Raw genomic sequence first — 21543 nt, 5'->3', positions numbered from 1 at the left:
GTGCACTCCATTAAATCTGCATATAGTGCGGGAATTGAAGATCGGATTTATATCCGCAAAAAGAAATGTATGTGATCAGGTGTAAATGGATCGTTTTGATAAATCAGATAGCTATCCTTTTCTGAGAAAACGCATGTAGTGGCCAGGTGTAAACAGCCCCTAGACATCGGTGAAAAACTAAATATAGATGCATTTGTTAATATAACACATTAACATGTTTACTCCTAGGTATTACATTGTTATTAACAACTGTTATTTTGTGAATTCTAAAGTAATTGTAATCTATTTGTTTCCCCTGAAAATCCACTTTCGTTGATATCTAGTGGCCCCCAAATGAATGCAGATGGAATTAATGCAATAAACATATTTTTTGACAAAGATTTCAAATCGTTTGTGGTCTATATAACCTGCATCAGAATGAGGTTTGCAATGGTGCGTCCAAAGGCACGGGTTGAAGACCCAGTCAGTGACGTCACGATATGCAAATTTGTTTAAATTCATACCCATGTAAATCACCAATATTTAACTTTTTTTTTTTTACATTGAATCTTGAAAAAAAATTAAAATAGGCCTACCTACCGACCCTTTTTTTTTGCTGTTACTGCAAACCAAAATATTTTTAAGGATGGCCTCACACTAGTCAAACAAACCGGGCTTTGGGGGTCAAACGTGCTCGGGCACAGCTCAGATCATCTACTGTGAGTACACCCTAGGTTCCATCTTCTTTGTGGTTAGATCTGACACTTTGGTCTATTTTGAAATGTATTATACTCCATTATTAGATTATCCAAGGCATGCATGTTACACTGTACAGGCCAAGAGACTGTATTTCTGGTTGAACATTGTGTATCTAGTATAATAGAAGTCAACTAACTAATTAATAGATAGGCTAAGGTTTATGAAAAAAAAAAGAAAAAGAAACGTACCTTTGACAGGATTTATATATCTCCCGGTTATTACGTCTTTGTCCTTACCCAGCTTTACATTTATTTCTGCATCTTTTAGAGGATTTGGTCCTCTGATCCGATGACTCAGTATCACTACAAAATATCATCAAGTCAATCTTTACAGATAAACAGTATAATATTAATAATATTAATATTATATATAAACACTATAAATACAAAAATAAAAAATACTACAAAAATAAACTTTGATGTAAAATATTCACTATTATGATGTTAAATATTTTTAAAAGCTTTTATCATTAGCTATGGCTCCACACTAGAGAGCTGCTTAATGGCAGAAAACTTTACTAAAAAGTTAGTAATTATAATTAAAAGCGACACTGAGATGCAAAGATAGAGTGTGAGACGATCCACGCAAGTTAATGATAAGTTTGTGAGGAGCAGAGTAACTTACTGTGAACAGAGCTGCTCTGGCATGCACACACGTAACGCATGTAAATAATTACATTGCATACTGTATAAACCTGCATTGCATATATTTATTTAAATCATAGGATTTATTAATTCACAATAGCATTATGCTTTATTATAATTTTTAAATGGGTTTAACATATAATGCAGCCTTGTAAACCGTCTAATAATGCTTTTAATGTTTCCTCGTCCGTGAAATTCGCGGCAGTGTTTGGGTGAGAAAATAGCTCCAGTCTCAAGGCCGTGACTCCTCGTGTTAGGAGTGCACCTCAGCCGGACCGCCGCGACCGCACAGACAGCGACATTAGAGGAGATTGTGCTTATTCCGATGTCGATCTACTGTAACGTATTATTTGAACTTTGATAAACTATGAAAATATATATCGCAGAAGTATTTTCTTATTAGACGCAATGACCTTTTAGCAGTGTGCTCTGCCCAAGGCCACTTTATTTCACAACGATATATTTAATTTAAATTGTATTTTTTAATGATTACCACATTCGTTGCGATCTACATCATATTTGCGAGAGGCGAGCTGATTCTACAAGCTCCTCTCACGCGCCATTACTACAGTTTAAGTGATTAAATTACATCAAATAAACATTTGACAACTGAAACTAACGCTGAGGAATCGAGGATTTCATATTTTATGTAAAAAAAAAAAAAAGATATTATCAAGTACTTACTATTTCACCATAGATCCAGCTGCTGCGTTGTTCACTGAAGCGCTGCAAATCTTCTCTGACGTAAACTGCGTTAATTTGGCGCCAATGTGTGTGTAATTTGGCGCCAATGTGTATACTTTGCAATACTAATTCCCACCTACAGGGGCACTGTTCCGAGTACACACATACACATCATGGTTTAAGAGGACAGTGTTTGTAAAGGTTATAAAAAAGGTTGGAAGTGTCATAACAGTGCAATAGATACATTAATTAACACAAGTAGTAATGTAGAAAACATACAAGCATTTTTTTTTATTATTATTATTATTAGTCAATAATTATTACAATAAAAAATTTCAGAATTACGAGGTCACTAAAAGTGGTCTCATAAACCGATTGGTCTTGTAATGCTGGTATGTAACCCTGAAAATTGGTCTCATAAACCACATATGCCTACACACACACACACACACACACACACACACACACACACACACACACACACACACACACACACACACACACAACACACAAACACACACACACACCAAATCACCCATAAGTATGTGTTTCTCCATTACATCAGCAACCCATGACTGGAAATTAAGACACAGTGGGCATCTTACAGCCAGTTTCCCAGATATGATTGTATAATAGTTTTAGTCTAATCTACTAAATGTGTTGTGAGTAGCCAATTATCCAATTGCATGCATGAGGACACAGTTTTATCATTGTTTACAACAATGTAATTACAAAAAAGCTTTGCCAAATAAATGAAAGAGATTAACATATTAGGACCTCTAATTGCATTTAAATGACATGCATAATGTATAAATGTTCACCAAAGATGGAGAGCTGAATTCTTGATGAAGTTTCCCAAACGTTTAGCTACACAAATGCTCCCCGATTAATTCTGCTGGGTCTGTTTCTCAAGTCCATGCGCTATTTGTTAAGGAATTATCGATTTGTATTTAATTAAGCTCACTTACTTGCTCGCTGCTGACACAAGATTGATCAAAGCAGTCAATAACAGCATATTAAAGAAATGACTTTGAGATTTGTTCTCCATCTTTATGAGTAGAACAAACAATCTGTCTTGAAATATGCAATTCGATATTTCTCAGTGTCACGCCACCCATCTAGGTGCTGCAGGCATGTTCCACTCACCTGGGTAAAGTACACTCGCCAGGCTCATAATGGAAAACAGAGAAGTGTTAGCAACATTTCCTCACATAGATGATATGAGACTAAAGACCTCAGGCGCCATTGAATTCACATTTGAAAAACCGTTTCTAGTCAGTTGACTTTTCATTTCATTTGGCCATAGATCAGCTCTCAATGAAGGGCAGTTTGCTGATTGGGAACTCCACGCTACAATGCTAAATTCACTGAAAAGTATCAATTTTCAACCATACCCTTCAACATTTTCTAAAAAACATTTGTATTTATTAATCAATAATCCATTTTCTCTGTATTAATGCAAGGCCTTGACACGGACACAGATACATTGTAACTGCCATGTGTGAGAATGTTGTCTTAGAATGGGGATAACACAGTGTTTTGTCCTATTCCAGTTCCTGTATCATACCTGAATCATATCATGTTGTGTTTTTATGGATCTAAAATGTCTTAAAGGCCTTTTCAGCTTTTTCCATTGCTGCGTGATGGAGAGCCACTCAGTTTAACAGCATAATAATGCAATATCATGAGGGGTAAATTTCTTATTCGAAATGAAGCATCACGGTGAATACTCTATGTCTCTTACCGGCTTCAATTGGTTTCCCCCAGAGGACACAAACTTCATTATGAGCTCTTTCTCTCCCTATGCGGGGGTATTGATACTGTATACCATCTCTCTCTCTCTCTCTCTCGTTCTCTCTCTCTCTGCTGTGTAAATAGTGTCGTTGCTCTATGCCTGTGCGTTTCTTTTCCATTTTCGCTGTTTGCAATCACAACATAGATGCTAAGGATATGCTATAGGACATCAGGAGATCAGAAACAGGGGCTTGGTGTTGCTCTTTTTCCACGGGATCCCCTAAGCACCCCATACTCATTATTGTGTGTGACTATCATATTGCAAAAGGAGAAGAGAAAGAAGTATTTTTTCTTGGCCATTTGTGAAAAGCTCATTAAAACATCCCAAGAACAAACAAAGCTTTTCCTCCGAGGCCCCCATTCAGAGTCATCCCATAATTTCCCACTAGTTTTAATAGTTGAGATAAATTAATTATTCCTTCGTGGAAAATACATTCTTTGCCATCTTTGGCTCATTGTTCTTGTTGGAGAGAATTGAGCCCAATCCTGTGAGAAATAGAGTTGCCTTTCCTGCAGGGAAATCAAACTGCTCACTGCAATCAGGCAAGACCAACGACAATTAAACCATTAGTATCTGGTATAGGAGACTCTTTACACAATGTACATCTTACTAATGAATCCAGAGGCAACTCATAATTACACAGTTTTGTCTCGTAAAGATTAGCTGCCCAGTGAAAACTGTAGAACATCACAGAATGTTTCACTTCTTGCTTCTTCAGGCTGGAACATTGAATGAAGACAGTTCTCAGAGTGACAAATGAAAATCAATTTGAAACTATTATAAAGATATCATTCAAAAAAAAGAGAAAAAAATAGTGTGTGTGTTGGGGGGCGACTGCAGAGCGGTCATTTTTCATTAATTGAATGTCTTCATGACAGAGCACAAAAATGCAATAAGAGAGCATTACTTTTACACAAAGCAAGTTACTTTGCATTTGTAAGTAAACAGAAATTCATTTTCAGTAAGATAAATAGGCCTTTTTGCAGAAAAAGCTGGTTACGGGTTCTTTAATTGTGAAATGACAAAAATGACAAACATTTAATCACTTCTTTGCAGTTATGTGAGCAATAGACAACCCTACATGAGCAATTGCCATAGCAAAGAATTAATCTCTGGGTATAGAGCCTATACGAACAGCTATTTATTGCATATTCCTTAGTTGAAGAATATTGTGGATGTTGGTGTTTCTAAATTTTTAAATTTTTGTGACATATTTAGCATCATCAGTTAATTAAACGAATGATTTATTAGATTATTTTAACATTTTATTTAGGTTAGACTTTATGAGTCTCAGTAAAGGAAAAAAAAATATTACTAACTAAATCTGTTAATGTATTTCTTCTTTGCACCAGTGGATGGCGCCACTGTAATAAGGAACATAAGCAAGACCTTGGCTGTTGGTATACTGAAATTTCACCTTGTCCATGGAACTAAATGGACTTTTGTACAGTTTCCATACCTAGTCAACCTAATATAGAAAATTGAAAGGTTGAAAAGTTTATTTCATATGGGAAAGCTTGGTCTACTATGAGAAGGACCATAGTCTGCCATTGCAGGATACATATATTCACAGATTTCTGAATACTGCTTGCTTATAATTTTTACATGCACAGATTGTGCCATTTATATCCAATCTTCCAATCTTAGGTCGCCCACTGTTATAGCCAGTATTTTAATGTATCTCCTACACAGCCTACGTATGATTATTATTCCTGTATACTTCTGCTGTTATAACAAAAACAGGAGCTTGTTTATAAATTTTTTTTTTTTTTAAACACAGGGGCTGTCGGTACATTACAAATAATTATTCATGTTTAATCTCAAGATTTCCTTTTTAAAGATGATAGGAACAAAATACATATTATATAGGCCTCATTAAAAAAAACAAAAATAAAAATAAAATTGTTTTGTGAACACTGCAGTTATCCAGATGCAGAATTTGTTTCTGCAGGCATTTGTCATTACTTAAATTACTCTGTGTAAATAGCCTTTAGGGCCTAACTGTTTAAATAAAATAAAACATGAGCAAATGAGGTGAAAACAACCAATACAAACATTTTAGTTATGTTAATAATTGACAAGTTTTTATGGTTGTAGTAATGAGTTCTTGCTTTTTCTCCAGATTAAGAAATATGATGCACATTTGGCTATTTCTAGCAGATTTTGCGCTTTAATTATGAAATTGTGTCAGTATAACTATTTCTCTTTAATAATTGTACGGCGTTTTGGAATCCCTTGGAAGTTTACTGAGGCCCCCTAGTGGGTCCCGACTCCCGAGTCCCGACCCTCCCGCTTGAGAACCACTGCCCTATTCAACCCCAAAAAGCAGACAGAGCCCACTCAACCGCAATCTTTCCTCCTTTGAACAGTGTGTGTCTTAGTAAATCTCGACTTCTCCTGATTGGCTGGATTTGTCATTCCGCTTGTATGGCGTGCGTCGTGATTGGCTGCAGTCTGATTGACGTCATCATGTGAGATGAGGTTTACTCTAGGCTTTTTTTCTGTCACTGACACATGTAGAGCACAAGCGACAAGCAACGGTGAGACATCAGCGCGAGAGGACAGTTGCAAACACAGGCGCTCGCTTCATCTATGGAAATTACGGAAGACATTCCCGAACGCTCGTTTAACAAAACCGCCGCTGATCTTTCCAGTGATAACCAGAACATTTGAAAAAAGGTGACGGCAACAGTGGAAATACAATCTGAAAACTCCATTTCCTTGACTCTTTCACAGCAGCGAGAAGTATTCATGCACGCGCTCTGTGTGTGAGTTTGTTGGACTGTGTGCGTTATTTTTTTATTGTGTACAGAGAAAACAGACTGCTGTACATTTCTCACCAACCATTTAACCATTACATTTCAAAGCGGTAAGTGCATTTCTCTACGACAATTCACATTTTCTTTTATGAAGAATAGTGATTTCATAGTGTCGCGAGGAGACATTTATGGAGCGACACAATGTTGCAGATCAGTATTAAAACCTTTACACTTGTAAGCATAAAATATGTCAGTTTTTATTTAGAACTTTTTTTGTTGTTGTGCCATTTGTGTTGCATGTCACGCGCGTAACAAATAACGTCATAACTAGAGATTGTGATAGTAAACATAAGCGTTTGCTCTTGTGTGTTTACCCATATAAAGGCCATATAAGCTCGATGGAAATTGCATGCATTTCGCGTTTATAATATCGAATTAATGCATTAGGAATGCGCGCATGCTGTACAGAGGATCAACAATCCATAACACAAGTGCAATTCTGCATGTTTTGCTGTGCCTTGTGCATTGTAATAGTATCAGCTGCGATCTGTATTACTGGCCATGGGCTGCTGATCTGTTTTATATTTCTGCACATCCCCTCGCTTAAATTGCCTGTCCGTGTAATTACTCGAGTTTGCCCATTTGACTTAAAAGCCACCCCCTCCTTCTCTTCAAATCTCCCCTCTTCCCTCTTACTGGGAATGAAACTTGACGATGGTCCGATCTTATTTATCTGGGGGAGTCACTTTCGGTCTCTGATTCATCTCCCTTTAGATTTAATCAGCACTAAGGTATTGCTTGTCCCTAAGAGCCTCCACTAATGGGGTTACTGAATGCCTCTCCCTCTCTCAGTGCAATGTTTTCAACCCCCCGCCTCTCTCTTCTCCTCTAATTACCTTTCAACAAAGATTTGGCTTACAGCCTTCCACGAATATATCTTAAATTTTAATCTTTCCCACTTCGGTCCAGCGGTCCTCCTTATGAAACCTGGGAAAGATTAAAATTTCAGATGTATTAGTGGAAGGATGGAGCAGAAGTGCACGCATGCGGTACTGATGGATCAACAGAGCAAAGTACAGAACTGCAATCATAAATGAGGGTTCGTGGTTAATGTGATTTCTGTCGGAGGCAGATATTTCTGTAGGGTGGCATTAACTGATTCTTGCATATGCCGAATGATCCAACATACCGGGGGTAATTTCACGCGGCAGTGACCAGTCCCTAAAGCGAACGCTGCTGAATGTTCTTCATGATGTTGGCTGGAAATCCGTCATCTGATAACCTTAGTGAAAGCGAGTGGAATATGTCGACCTCTGAATGGATCACACAACTTTAAGGGTTCCCCAATTAACTGCTCCAGTCCTGACCATAGTAGTACTTGGGTCTCTCTTTCTGTTTCTCTCTCCCTCAAACACACACACACACAAACACACATGAAGGTTCAGGTAAATGTAGTTTAAAAGCAACGTAGACAACCTAACAAAAGCCAGCGCCTCTTTAATTGTTCCAGCGACTTTAATGTTATCAGCGAACAGACATTTATCACAAATGGACCAAAGGAGCTGACTTCAGCACTTAGATAAAGATCAAGGACAGCCTGCCACTTAAAAAAAAAATCAGACTTGCTTGCAGGCATTATATGCATTTCAATTATTTCAAAAGAGCTTTTAGGAAGCGTGCCTCTGAAAACATTCAGTGTTTTGGGTCACTGTTCAGGCTCCAGGTGTTTTAGATATTGCAATGACAAGACTTCTGTGAGAAACTTAAAGTGTGCTGACTTTGCAAGATGTATGGATTCAGTAAGTAATGCTGATGGTATTCAGGGTCACAATCCTTTTTTGTTTAGTTTTTTTGTGTGTAGTTTTATAGTTAAATAGTTTTGTAGCAAAGAAATTTGTGCAGAAAAACTTTGAGCAAAAAAGCTGTAGCAAATAATTTTTTTAAAATATGCCGTGTTTTATTGTTTTGTGATATCCTATAGCCACAAAGATTTGAAAAACTTCTTAACTCTTGCCTGACTGCTGTGCTCTAACCATGTCTCCCCTTCTGTCTCTTTATGTTTCGGCAGACACAATGGTGAACCCTGGAGGAAGTGCCCAGCCCCCACCTGTTGGAGCGGGATCTCTGTCGTGGAAGCGCTGCGCGGGCTGTGGGGGAAAGATTGCCGATCGCTTTCTCCTGTATGCCATGGACAGTTATTGGCACAGCCGCTGTCTGAAATGCTCTTGCTGCCAGGCACAGCTCGGAGAAATCGGCACATCCTGCTACACCAAGAGTGGCATGATCCTATGTAGAAACGACTACATCAGGTTAGACACGTTTTTTTATTAATTTCAATCTGCGCAAGTCACAATCACAACCATTTTCATGTGTTTGAAGAACGTGTCAGCACTGAGGTCTTTTTGTGTTCATAAAGGGCATTCTCTCAAGTTTCTTCAGATTTCTGACGCGCTTGTGAAATTAATTTTAAATGGGGTCTTCAGTAATGTGTTCTGATCTTGTTGAGGATAGCTTAGTTTTGCTCGGCTGCTTTTCACGGTCTTTGAAGCCAAACTTCAGATAGCTCATACATCTGGACATTATGACAGTCCAGCGACCACATGAAATGACATTAGGCATGTAATGATTAGATGAAGTGATGGTTGTCAAGAAAAAAAAAGATATTAAGGAAAAAGTTACAAGCCATCGAGCTTCTCACAGAGCGTATTTTCCATGGAGAACATGTGTCTCGGATTGTGCCGTCAGCGGCCCTCGTTAAAGCACGCTGGTTAAACCCTCAACGGGACACTCTTAAAAAAAGAGGTCAAGCCACTGACATGTTGACAGAGCAGAAGACGAAGGAGATTCTTTCTCCAGAACATCTGCAAGTCTGTGGCTCTCGCCATATTTCATCCTTAAGCTAAAGGAGCCGCGCTGTGTGTGTGTTTGCTTTACGAGACGCTAGAAAACTCGATTGGTAAGGCAGAGCTGACCTTCGACTCTTCTGGAATTTAAAAGAGTTTTCACATCCTCTCTGCCATGTTTTGTTTATCACAAAGAGGCCATTTAATTAGCAAAAAGACCCTTTTAAAATATTTATGCAAGTAAGTCTGACACCCAAAGCGGTGGCTGGGTGACGGCCCGGCAGTCTCACTCAGCTGATGTGGATGGCCTGATTTGACAGGCTGATCCTTCAACACCGTGACCGCTGCAAGGGCAAAATAAAAACCCTAAGAGCCCTCCAGAACTTCTCGCATTGAGAAGTTTGAAGCCTTCTTGGATTGTTTCTTTGGTTTTGAGGAATGGGAAAACACAGTGTGAGTGACTTTGATAATGGAATGCCTATATTTTTCTCACTAAAACAGGAAGGCCAATTTAAAAGTTAATTCTTAAAATGAAGTATCCGTGATATATCTGCTCTTCCCGCCAGAAAAGAGTGTTTTTTGGCAGAGGTACAGTCATTAGTGAGTATTTACCTTGGCATGCGCTTCGCCCCTGGATAATTCAGCGAAGCCTCACACTGACACTGCTGCCGGCAGGCTGGAACAACAGGTGTCAACCAGAGCAAACCTGAGACGACCAGTCCAAATGTGAAGAGTGCCTTCACTCTTTCCACTCCACCTGATCTGAAGGGATCAAGTCTACAAGACTCGCCGCTAGAATCGGGCCTGTGAGCCTAATTAAAACGAGCAGGGAGGGAAAAGTAGCTACACCTTTCTCCTTGTAATGAGAGCGCGTCGGGCGGGAGAACGGAGCTAAAACGCAGCTCGCGCAAGCCTGTGATCTGAGGAGAGATAAGAGAGAGGGGAAAAATAACATCTGACAGTGAGTCCACACAATTAAAAGCTTTAATTAGAGTCCCCCTCCATTTTCCTTTAGTCCTGATGGGTTTTATCTAATGAGATCTAGTGCCTGGCTCCTATCCGCTTCCAATGACGTGTCCGAAATGAATGAGAGCCACATTGCAAACAAAACATTTAATTAACCAAATTGGCTTTTGAGAGAGCTGGAGAGCAAGAGAGAGAGAGAGAGAAGAGGGGATTATTGCGAAGGCCAGTCCCCTTAGGGGATTTTAAAGGGGCCTCCCTTATTTTTGTAATGGATTATTAAATTGCCCTTGCTGTGTAAATAATGAAGTTACATATCCAGAATTATATTAATACCACTGATGTAAAAAGGCTTAGCGATTGATTGGTATGGCGCGAGTGAAAAGCATCCCATTTTCCCTAATGGCAGATGGGGGGGAAATGACATGGGATGATAGGCTTCTGATACCACTCAGCTCGAGGCCACCAGTGCCAAGCACAAGGGCAACCGGCTTGAGTTGTAGATTTCAGCAGTTTTAGCCCCAGAGAAGCAGGAGGGATTCATTTGAAATCATGTTGTCCTTAAGCCATGGCTGATATTTGCGTGAGCTGGAGAGAACCGAGAGAGAGAGAGAATTAATTTGGGGAGTGAGCAATCATGTGACCGTTAGGTTGGGGGGGTGGGGGGAACACTGTCCTTTTAATTGAATAGAGCCAGGTAATTAAATGGCACTTTTCCAATAGAACGTGCTAGGTAAATCTAATAGTTGGTTATTTAATATCACTTTGAAGTCTGCCCACTCAAGCACTATGACAGCACGGGAGCATGTGAACTATTAAGCCAGGAAATACTTGGATCTCAGAAATTAATTAAATCGCATGCAATTTAGGGGAAACGTTTATCTTGATTTGTCATAACAGAATTAATTCAAGGCCTTCAATCCACTTGGGACTAGATCTGTTACTCTGAATTAACCGAGTGTCATTTGGCTGCTTTCAGCTCCCTCCACCCGCCCGCCCTCCCGCTCTCTTTGCCGTGAAATCTCCCCCTGCCCGTCCCATCCACCCCACCCACCTTCTCTCTCTCTCTCTCTCTCTCTCTCTCTCTCTCTCTCTCTCTCTCTCTCTCTCTCTCTCTCTCTCTCTCTCTCTCTCTCTCTCTCTCTCTCTCTCTCTCTCTCTCTCTCTCTCTCTCTCTCTCTCTCTCTCTCTCTCTCTCTCCCTAATGTAACATTGCCATTATGCAAAGCCCTGCTTAAGTATCAATATGGCCCGGTGCTTTTAAGGTGCTTTGGCTGCTAATGTTGAGAGGCATTTTTATAATGGACTGTGTTGCAGAAATCATTGTTGTACCAACTTACATCACTCCACTCAAAAGGTTCCGCTTAAGAGGCCGAGCTTCTGCCAGATGGCCCAGAACAGCCCTGCTAGGTTGTATTTTACCTCACAGTCGGTATCCAAATTAAATCCTCTAGACATCGCCTATGGAGCGCAGACAGATTTCTTGTCTTGCTTTCGCAATGAAAGACAGTCGTAGATTGTAGCCACTTCTTTATTCCGCCTGTCCCGAGACCAGTCAATAAATCAGCATTCTGCGATGTTTCGCTGACAAAATCCTCCTCCTCTGATTGATCAAAGGGCTGAATACCTAGAAAGTGAGAAAACTACAAAGGAGAGGCTGATTTGAGAAGAAGGAAGCCAAAACTGGTGGTGTCAATGCAATTAAAGAGTCCCTTGGCTTTAATTATGGTGACCCGTGATATCGCTCCCCTCGTCAGCACCTAGAGTTCAATGGTGAAAGAGACCATTAGAGGTGAGGAGCAGACTGATAGCAACTTAATTGAGCACCTAAAGCCTTCAGGCCTTTAAATCAAATGCTATCAGCAGCCATCCCATGCTCAAATAATTAACCTGCTACGCTGCGTATAGAGCGGCAAGAAAATAAAAAGGTTGCCTGGAGATGCTTTACTTTTTTTTTTTTCTCTAAAAAACAACGGGGCAATTAAAAGGGGAGCACACTCTGAGCCCGGATCCCAAATAGCACGTGTTTGTAAACCGAATTTAGGTGCGAGCGCTCTGGGATTGTCGAATCAAGCACACATCGCGGCCTGGCAGATTGCTTTTTCAAGGCCGGGGAAAGATGTCATTTTACAGGTGAATCAAACTGCAGCGTTTAAAGACCTTCCCCCCCTGACATTTGCCTAGCATGACTGGCCCATCGACGCCATTGAAGCCATGCTGTTGTCACAAGCCTACAGCTAATTACGTTTGAAATTGAGTTTTGATTGAGCTGCTCCAATCGATGCCACAGCCAAATTTGTTTTCCCTCCCCCCTCCTCACTCTACATCCGCCGCTGAAGAGAAACTCTTAAAGCTTCACTCGCTCGTCATGTAGTGCCCTCAATAAACGCCACATGCATATGCAAAATGTCATAGACGACAGCTGTTTCGATGTCGGAATGCTATGTTCTCATGTGTGCAGTGATGCTATATCGGCATCCGCACAACGCACATTATCGGTTTATGAGTTGAAAGTATTCTGAGGGTCGAAATCCTCCTCGAATCTGTAACCGTGTACACGTGGAACATGCTTGCAACGTTTCCTTCATCCCTTTCCTCTCTATCCTTTTTTGACCTTTCTCCATTTCTCTCCATCTATCCTTATAACAGTCTCTTTCTTTCTTGCTTCCTTTCCTCATAGTCCCCCCCCCCCCCCCCCCCCCCCCTCTCTCTTTCTCTCTCTCTCTCTCTCTCTCTCTCTCTCTCTCTCTCTCTGGAGCTTGTCAGAAGCTGTGGTCTTATTTGATTGCATAGGAAAAGTGCAGTGATAGAGCAAACAGCCAGTGAGATATGATGACAAATGGGTCCAGATCCCAGTAAATTACTTTCTGCTCAAATCGAAATTTCATTCAGTTTGTTGCTCGGCAAGATGAAGTAATCTAAATTGTGGACTCAGAAGGCAGATAGAAAGGAAGCAGGAACAAGCATTTCATTATCAAGAGACTGAGAGAGAGAGAGAGAGAGAGAGAGAGAGAGAGAGAGGGAGAGAGCGAAAGAGAGAGGGAAGGTTAGAGACGAAAGAGATGAGCAGAAGCAAATCTAAAGTGTTGACACCATGATTGAAAAGGTTAACCCATGCACATTATATATCAACCCGGGTAGCCGAGGGTTTCTAATGGAAAGGCGGCGGTGACTGAGCACTCGCTTGAGTCCTAATGGCAAATGCGCTGTGTCTTCGCCTAGATGTACAATCAAATATTCTTAGGCCCTGATTGCTTATGTTCTAGGTTATTATTAGGTTGCAAAAAATGAACACCAAAGGTAATACTTAGTCCCAGTGGCAGAGGCTTTTGCAGGACAGAATGCAGGATTTTTTCATTTGGTTTGCTGATATTAATATGATTTTATTTTTCCTACATCAGAATATTGAAGATGTAATTTGTTCTGCTTGCGTGTTTGAGAGAGAGAGACTGAGAGAGGGAGAAAGGGAGGCCTGGGTACAGGATTGGAATGATTTAACCTGTCCTTGCAAGGATTTCATTGTTACAGTAAAACAAGGCCAAACAGGTTAACAAACTTTTTAATAAAATGGTGACTGTAGCTGTCAATCTCCAATCAGAAAAAATAAAAAAATAAATAAAACATTATAAAAATCACTCACACCCTATATACACTACCGTTCAAAGGTTTGAGGTCTGTTTTTTATATATATATACATTAATACTTTCATTCAGCAAGGCTTGATAAAATGAGACATTTGTAATGTTACAAAAAAATTGGAACAATTACAAATACAACTTTTAAAAATGTATTGGTAAAAGTTGAAATTACCATTGACTTAATAAATGTAGATGTATTGTTCATTGTCGTTCATGTTTACTATTATAGTTACTAATACTCTTACTAGTTACTAAATAATGTTAACAAATTAAATTTTATGGTTAAATGTTACCAAAATGTCTATTTCAAATAAATATATATATACACACACACGTGTAACACTGAAGACTTGAGTAATGGCTGCTGAATATTCACAATTCAACTTTTTTTATATTTTTCATTAAAAGCTGGTGTGCATGAGAGACTTCTTTCAGAAACATTAAAACATCTGACCAACCCCAAACTTTTGAATGGTTATATGTTCCAAGTCTTCTGAAGCCATTCAATTGGTTTGTTTAAAGAAAAGACTGAAATGTATTACTTTTAAAATGTCATCAATACAGTGAGGACTTTAGTCTTTAAAGCAAACAGATTTCATTTCTATGCACAGGTCACACTGTGAACGAAAATAGATCATGTCAATGAAGGAGATATTGGTCATGAGATAATGGAATGAAATGTGGTAATGATGTTTGTCTTTGCCCACAAAATCCCCCCCCCCCCCCATCTTAATGAATAATTTTGTTCGTAGTTATTCATTTTATATTTTTGCTCATGATATTTTTTGGCACTTTTCACTGATGGTAATTTCTATCATGCTATAACATTCACACATTTTGATTTAGGTGTTTTTATGCTAACATGTCTCTGTGTCTTTTCACAGGTTATTTGGGAACAGTGGGGCGTGCAGCGCGTGTGGTCAGTCCATCCCGGCCAGTGAACTGGTTATGAGGGCACAGGGAAACGTATATCATCTCAAGGTAACCTTTAATCTTTAAGTGACCACTGCTACTCTAAAATTAAATGCTCCATTCACAGTCCATAGAGACTGTTTTTCAATGATTGTCTTATGGTGTTCTATGTATGTGTGTGTGTGTATATATATATATATATATATATATATATATATATGATATGATTGATACCCAATCAAAAATATTGTATGTGAATTTTAGTCAGTATGTTTTGCATTAAATGCGCATGTAGAACCTCCAGAAGAAATAATGAGAAATTAATATAATTAAGTATATAATGATTTAACCTTACCAGAGATTGATCAGAGATCTGATGCGGGTAATGCGCTGAGGATTGTGGGTAATGGAGTCCTTTTTATTGTCTCCCGCAGTGTTTCACATGTTCTACCTGCCGGAACAGGCTGGTCCCTGGTGACCGGTTTCACTACGTCAACGGCAGCTTGTTCTGCGAACACGACAGACCCACAGCACTCATCAACGGCCATTTGAGTTCACTGCAGACTAACCCTCTACTGCCTGACCAGAAAGTGAGAGCCACATTCTTTCTGCTATCAAAGTTTCCCACTTAGATTCCTCTGATAATAGGTTCAGTATATATCCTCATATCCAAACACACAATTCAGTCATTAACTTATCACAATTAATGATTCTTATATCTGTTTTATTTACATATTGTAGTTTTAAGGAACAGATATAATGCTGAGCTCCCATAGTCAGGTCTGGGAGACAAGCGTAATTCGTCCTGGCTGAAAGCTAATTTATCACAATTATTGTTAACTTGCTGAAATGAGATCAGAGCAAACTCAATCTTTTTAGTTACAGGACAGGTAAGGTGAAAATGATTCCCTCCTCCCTAACCTTGACACGTTCATATTCAATACTGATTATGTATAATCCATTCGCAGTGGTCCACAAGATGTAAACCATGTCAAATTCTGTTAACACAAATCTTCATTTACCCAAACTACATATAGAAATAACATAAGACGTGTTTTCTATCTTAATCTGGTTTAATTTTACAACAAGACTTAAAATAAGACAAAAGCTAGCTGGCGTCAAGCATTCTGTCCCATTTTCGTCCATGTTTTCAACTCCACAGTTCTGTCTGACTATTTGCTCCTCCGACGCTGCACAGCACAGTTCTGTCTGACTATTTGCTCCTCCGACGCTGCACAGCAAGCTTTAAATAAACAAAACCAGACGGCAAGCAGGCAAATTATTTACCTAATTCCTCTTCTCGCCTTTGGGACCGTCTGCAATAAGACTTCATTGTGTAGTCAGCCACCAGCCGATTGTATCACTCGGCAGCACTGAAAATAACGGCTCAGTGACACATAATCAGTATTGATATAGAGACAACAGGGATGTGGGAGCTCGTACGGGAGAGATCGGACAGTTGTCGAGTCTTCTAGTGAACATTTATTTCACCTTCAACAGGAAAAAGATAGTTTGAGGAGAGATGTAGCGAGCGGGGAAAGAGCTCCATTAAGCTCAGTGCTCCTTTAGAGGCCTTTTAAGGCATCGTCACTTTTACAAATTAGCTCCAAGAGCGTGTTGCGTTTCAAATTGAAAGCCTTTGCATTATCAAGCTTAATTTTAAATGTCTCTTTAAGCCCCCATCCTTCCATTTCCTTCTCCTTCCTCTTCCCTGCTCTCGCTCGGCGGCTGCCACTGTGTAAATATGAGGCCTCATTGTTTATTTATGTGCCGACATCAATTGTAGTGAAAACAGCTGAATTATTAATGCTAAAATGCAATCTGAATATTGGCCTCGCTGCTTTAATTATAGCGGGGAGAGAGTTCTTAAATACACCCAGATGCCCCTCTTCACCAGCAGGAATAGAGAAGGTCCACGTGTCCTCAGGAGATACTTAAACAGTCGTATTTTGGCTTGATACAGAGAGATTCGAATCGTTATTAAGAAAGACTTTGCTCAGCTACTCACTGCAGTGAAGATGCGCCGTAATTTATGATATCGCTGTGCGTTTTCTCTGCTCAAATGTACTGTAGCAGTTTGTGCAATTCTCCTGCTTCTCCAAACCTATAGAAATGAGCTGGGAACCGAAACAAGCCGGTGCAGAATGGCGCACGCGCAAGAGAATGAACACTTCCCTAGACAGATAGGAGGGCTCGTCCGGCAGCCATTGTTTTTATTATGTGCAATTTCATGGTGACATAATTGGTGCTGTCCGTGTCCACGGCTAAGGACATTTGATGCTCATTTATTAAGTAGCTCTCCGGCTTCTCCCTAATCTCTTTGTTCAGGACAGACAAATTACATTTCTCATGCTGAGCCTGAACCCAGGGGATCCAAACCTTCACAGCCTCCGTCTCTTTAATTAGCCCTCCAATGTGGGGTGGCGTGGGGGGCTTGCAATTACTATTACAGTTGCCTGAAACCCCTTTGTAACTTGAGGTAAGACGTGGAAAGCAAATTGCCCCCCCTAGAATGTTTAAAAAACAAGAGGAAGGAGAATGTTAGGGTGGAAAAAGTTTGCCATGACTGTCTGTGAAAGCAGAACGCTGGCACTTGGATGTTGGGATAATTGTCTCGGCTGCGCAAGAACTTAGCACTCTAGGGACTGTGGCACATCATTGTTAAAAATGAGACAAAAAGAGACTAACTTTACAATATGTGCTTAAAATGCAGAGGAAATAGGGCAGCAGATGGGTTTGAAAGCCCTTGCTGATCAATAAGTTTAGCGGGGGGGCTTTAGCAGAGCTGGCACTCTTCATTTGACAAAAGAATGGAGTATGTTATTTAAGAGGACATGCAATTTTTATGACTCTATTTGAAAGCTATTTTGTATGATTTCAGAGAAGTTGTAGGACTGATTAAGTCGTTTATATATATATATATATATTATTTCACTTGAAATTTGAACTTGAATACACCTCTAATATGAATGATGAACATAATTTTCATTTCTGTAAAACAACAAACATTTATTTAATTTGTTTCATGTATTCATACTTTTGGTGAGACAATTTTTCTTTTTAAATAAACAGGAAATGATATCCTAGAGAGTACCCATGCAGACCTTCATTACTATAGCCGCTTTCCGACCGGAGGGACTTTTGCAGTTCCTAGAACCTAACGTTCCTATAACCCTTTTTTTTGGCGTGTTCCGACCGGACTAAGTTGGGGATTTTTTAGTTCCTCAGACCGCAGTTCCTATAACTCTTTCAGTACCTAGTCTAGAGCGAGGACTTTTTTAGCTCCCTTTCCCTAGGTCTACGTTGATTGGTTCAACTTATAAGTCACGCCCACTGTCAACACATTTTCTTCACTGTCTGTTGCAATTCGCCTATGTAGGCTATGCTAACTCATAACTTAAGACAAACATAACGCATTCAACCAGCTAATTGCTAATGCTTGCTAAACTTACCCGTCGTTTTGTTTGCCTCCTGCGCTCTGCTCTTCTATCTTCTTCCATCATATTACTTAAGATCATATTACGCTGGAGCCTTTGTCTTCTGTGTTTCTCTGTACAGAACTCAAGATCTTTAAACGCCGCCGTTCGTACTCCGTTATTAAGCTCCCGGCAAGGCAGAACAGTAACATTCCGATAGCCTCCTCCACGCTGGTTTGTTGTTGTTGTAGGTGGCGCCGCCGCCGCCACCGTGCTTGCGTCACTCCCTTACCCCTCCTACCAGTTTCTATGGCCACTTGGCCAGTGCGAACGCAAACAGCAAAACCGAGTTTGGGGGAGAGTAGTTCTTAGAACTGTTTAGAAGTGGACAGTTCCTATAACTAAGTTCCTGTAACTACTTGGTCGGAAAGCGGCTTATGTGTCAAGGTCAATAATTCTCTTAAAATATCAGATCATTTGACCTTTTGTGACATGGCAATAGATAATATATTTATATTATATTTAGGTCATTTTTTCTCTGTGTAAGTGTGGCTAACAGGTCTCTTTCTCTCTCTCTCTCTTTGTTTTTCAGGTGTGTTAGGACGTAGGTGTTGCTCAAAGCAGGATGTGTGCCTTCATTTCAGCCCCTTGCTCATTGTCACAAAAGACCTTTTGGATCGGACCCCATCCCACTCCGTTCCTCAAAGCTCCGCTACTTTGAACCAGAGCGCCAAACTCAGGCTTGAGCTTCACCTTGACCTGCAATAGTCAGAGTCTCCCCTTTCATTCAATTCTCGACCCCTTTACTCCAAACTCCTTTATCATGGATGGAAAATACCCATGAGGAGGAATACTGAGGACTCCATGAACTGACCTAGGCGAGACCTCTGATCCCGAGGGACTCAAAGACTGACACAGAGAGAGACCAGCCGGAGGATGTTGTTTTGGGGTAAAAAGAGACAGGAGGGTGAAATTAAAATGACAAACGAATTTTTTGAATCTGCTTTCATAACACTTGTTTGAAAATTTAGTGGGGGAAAACTGACTTTCTTTTTTCCTTTATATTTTTGTCCTACCTTGTCTATTTCTCCTTTTCTTCACAACATGGTATCTTCTCTTTCTATATTTTAGATGTTGTAAAGGGAATGTGTTTCATTTCGGATGATATAAAAATCCTGAAGACTGGGTTCAAAGAAGTATCCGTGGCTTTTTTGTGGAAATCAAATCATGAACACTCTTGGTGTATTTGTAAAACTACCATGTACAGTATGTATGCATGTAAATGTTTTTGTCCCATTGTGGCTACCGTACATACTACACAGCAGCTAACCCTGTTCCCTTCCCCTCCAACCTGAAATCACGCAACAAACAAAAAATTGAAGCTCATAGCTGTCAACCTATAAACGCAGAATGAGAGAGAAATCTATTTGTGATATTTTCAGAGACATTTGCTCCGATATGGTGTATTTAATTAATAAAAAAATGAGATTAAAAACATTCCTTTTTTAATCCTATTTAAAACGCATTTCTGTGTCAAAGATTTTTAATGTGAAATTTGGCTTAAAGTGTTTTTAGGCTCAATGAAGTACGTGGACTACTGTATGTGTTTTAAGCACCATGTATTTACATTGGGTTAGTCCTAAATCTATCACAGGTGTTCTTGTCACTCAGTCACTCAAAATGAATTATGTACAGTATCTACATCCAATTTTCCATCAGGAGACCAAAGGATTTGTATGATCGCAGTAATTCATCTAGCTGAGTTTCTCTCGAGAACGGGGCTCATTAGCAAAGCTACTTTTTTTAATGAAAAAATATGGCGCCATCGTGGACCATCCATCCATCCCTTAATTGTCTGTCCGTGTTCTTATGCCGTAATTATGAATGCAGATGACTGGGTGGATAATTGAACATGGGTAAACATGTATACTTTCTTCTCTTTTCATATGAACATGCTATTCATTCCACGGTCCTTGTAGCGGATGAGGAAGGGGGGTGGAAATGCCCCTTTGAAGATTCAATTACCGCAGGGGGAGAGAAAGGTGTTGCAGCTTTTTGGGCCCAGACTGAATGGGCTATTTGCAGAACAAATCGGCGTTTGAAGCTGTTGCTCGACTTAATGGCTATGAAGAGGGTCTGATTTGCATTCCCAGAATGCCCTGTTATAATCCGCACTCAGTTGTCAGACAGGTGGACAGGGAGCATGGTGACAATCTTTCATCGTATCCATCATTTTTTAGCACTTTATTACAGCCTGTGGCAAGGTCTAAAACTGTATCTTCATTAAATCGCAAAGAATATTTTGTTTAGCTCACACACTTTTAAAAATAAATGTTCCAAAAAGATGTCATACATACTCTTAAAGAAACTTTTAGTGATCTTTTCTTAGTTAAAAGAACCCTGTTTTTTACATTCTACTAATTATTAGTAACTTTGCAACAACATGTCAACTAACTCTCGTTTGAGTATTAGTAGACTTTTAAGTTAGGGTAGAATGACATGTAGTTGCAAAGTTACTTATAGTCGGTGGAATGTCTGTTTGAGGACCCTCACAAAAAAAGTTAGCAGATATTAAGCACACTAATACTCTAGTGAGAGTTAGTTGACATGTAGTTGCAAAGTTACTTATATTTAGTAAGTGGACCATCGAAATAAAGAGTTACCCATTTTATAATCTAAAGAACATTTTTCCACTATAAAGAACGGAAAGTTTACATGGATGTTAAAGGTTCTTCATGGAACCATCGAAGCCAAATTTGCCAATAAGAACCTTTATTATTAAGTGTGTAGTTGAGGAGATCTTGCAACAAAAAAACATTTTTATCCGTATACTTGCTGACCTGAAGTGAAAATGTGCTTATTTTACTGAAATATTCAACACAATGTTCATATGTTTGTCATTTTTAAAACATCTGATGCTCAAACCTTGTTGAGTGAGATGTTTAAGAACACTAGAGCTACATTGTGAGAGCGTGAAACATCTCGATGCACCGTGTACAGTTATTTTGTGGAAATACACTTTGAATGCTTTTATTAAAGCAACATGGAAAGTGTAGTCATAACAGGTGCAAGAGTTTGCCTTTTTTTCTCAGTGCATCAGGAATTCAAATTAGCCGGTCTAAAAACACAGCCATCTCCTAAGTGCTTTAGC

The 21543-nt window shown here is 39.6% G+C and overlaps 1 protein-coding gene across 1 annotated transcript; it reads left to right on the top strand.

Annotated features, from left to right (window-relative positions):
• The first annotated feature begins 6361 nt into the window (after positions 1 to 6361).
• On the top strand, positions 6362 to 19889 carry lmo4b (LIM domain only 4b). The gene is made up of 5 exons (XM_056246252.1): positions 6362 to 6730; positions 8689 to 8929; positions 14949 to 15045; positions 15411 to 15566; positions 18985 to 19889. Exons 2-5 carry the CDS (start codon positions 8694 to 8696, stop codon positions 18991 to 18993), a joined length of 498 nt encoding a protein of 165 aa, XP_056102227.1. The 5' UTR covers positions 6362 to 6730; positions 8689 to 8693; the 3' UTR covers positions 18994 to 19889.
• The last annotated feature ends 1654 nt before the right edge of the window (positions 19890 to 21543 follow it).

This window comes from Rhinichthys klamathensis, unplaced genomic scaffold (assembly GCF_029890125.1).
Source record: "Rhinichthys klamathensis goyatoka isolate OS25496 unplaced genomic scaffold, OSU_Roscu_1.1 h1tg000036l_1, whole genome shotgun sequence".
Classification (NCBI taxonomy): Eukaryota; Metazoa; Chordata; class Actinopteri; order Cypriniformes; family Leuciscidae; genus Rhinichthys; species Rhinichthys klamathensis.
Note: the sequence above shows the minus strand (reverse complement) of the source record. Positions and strands in the feature narration are given on the sequence as shown.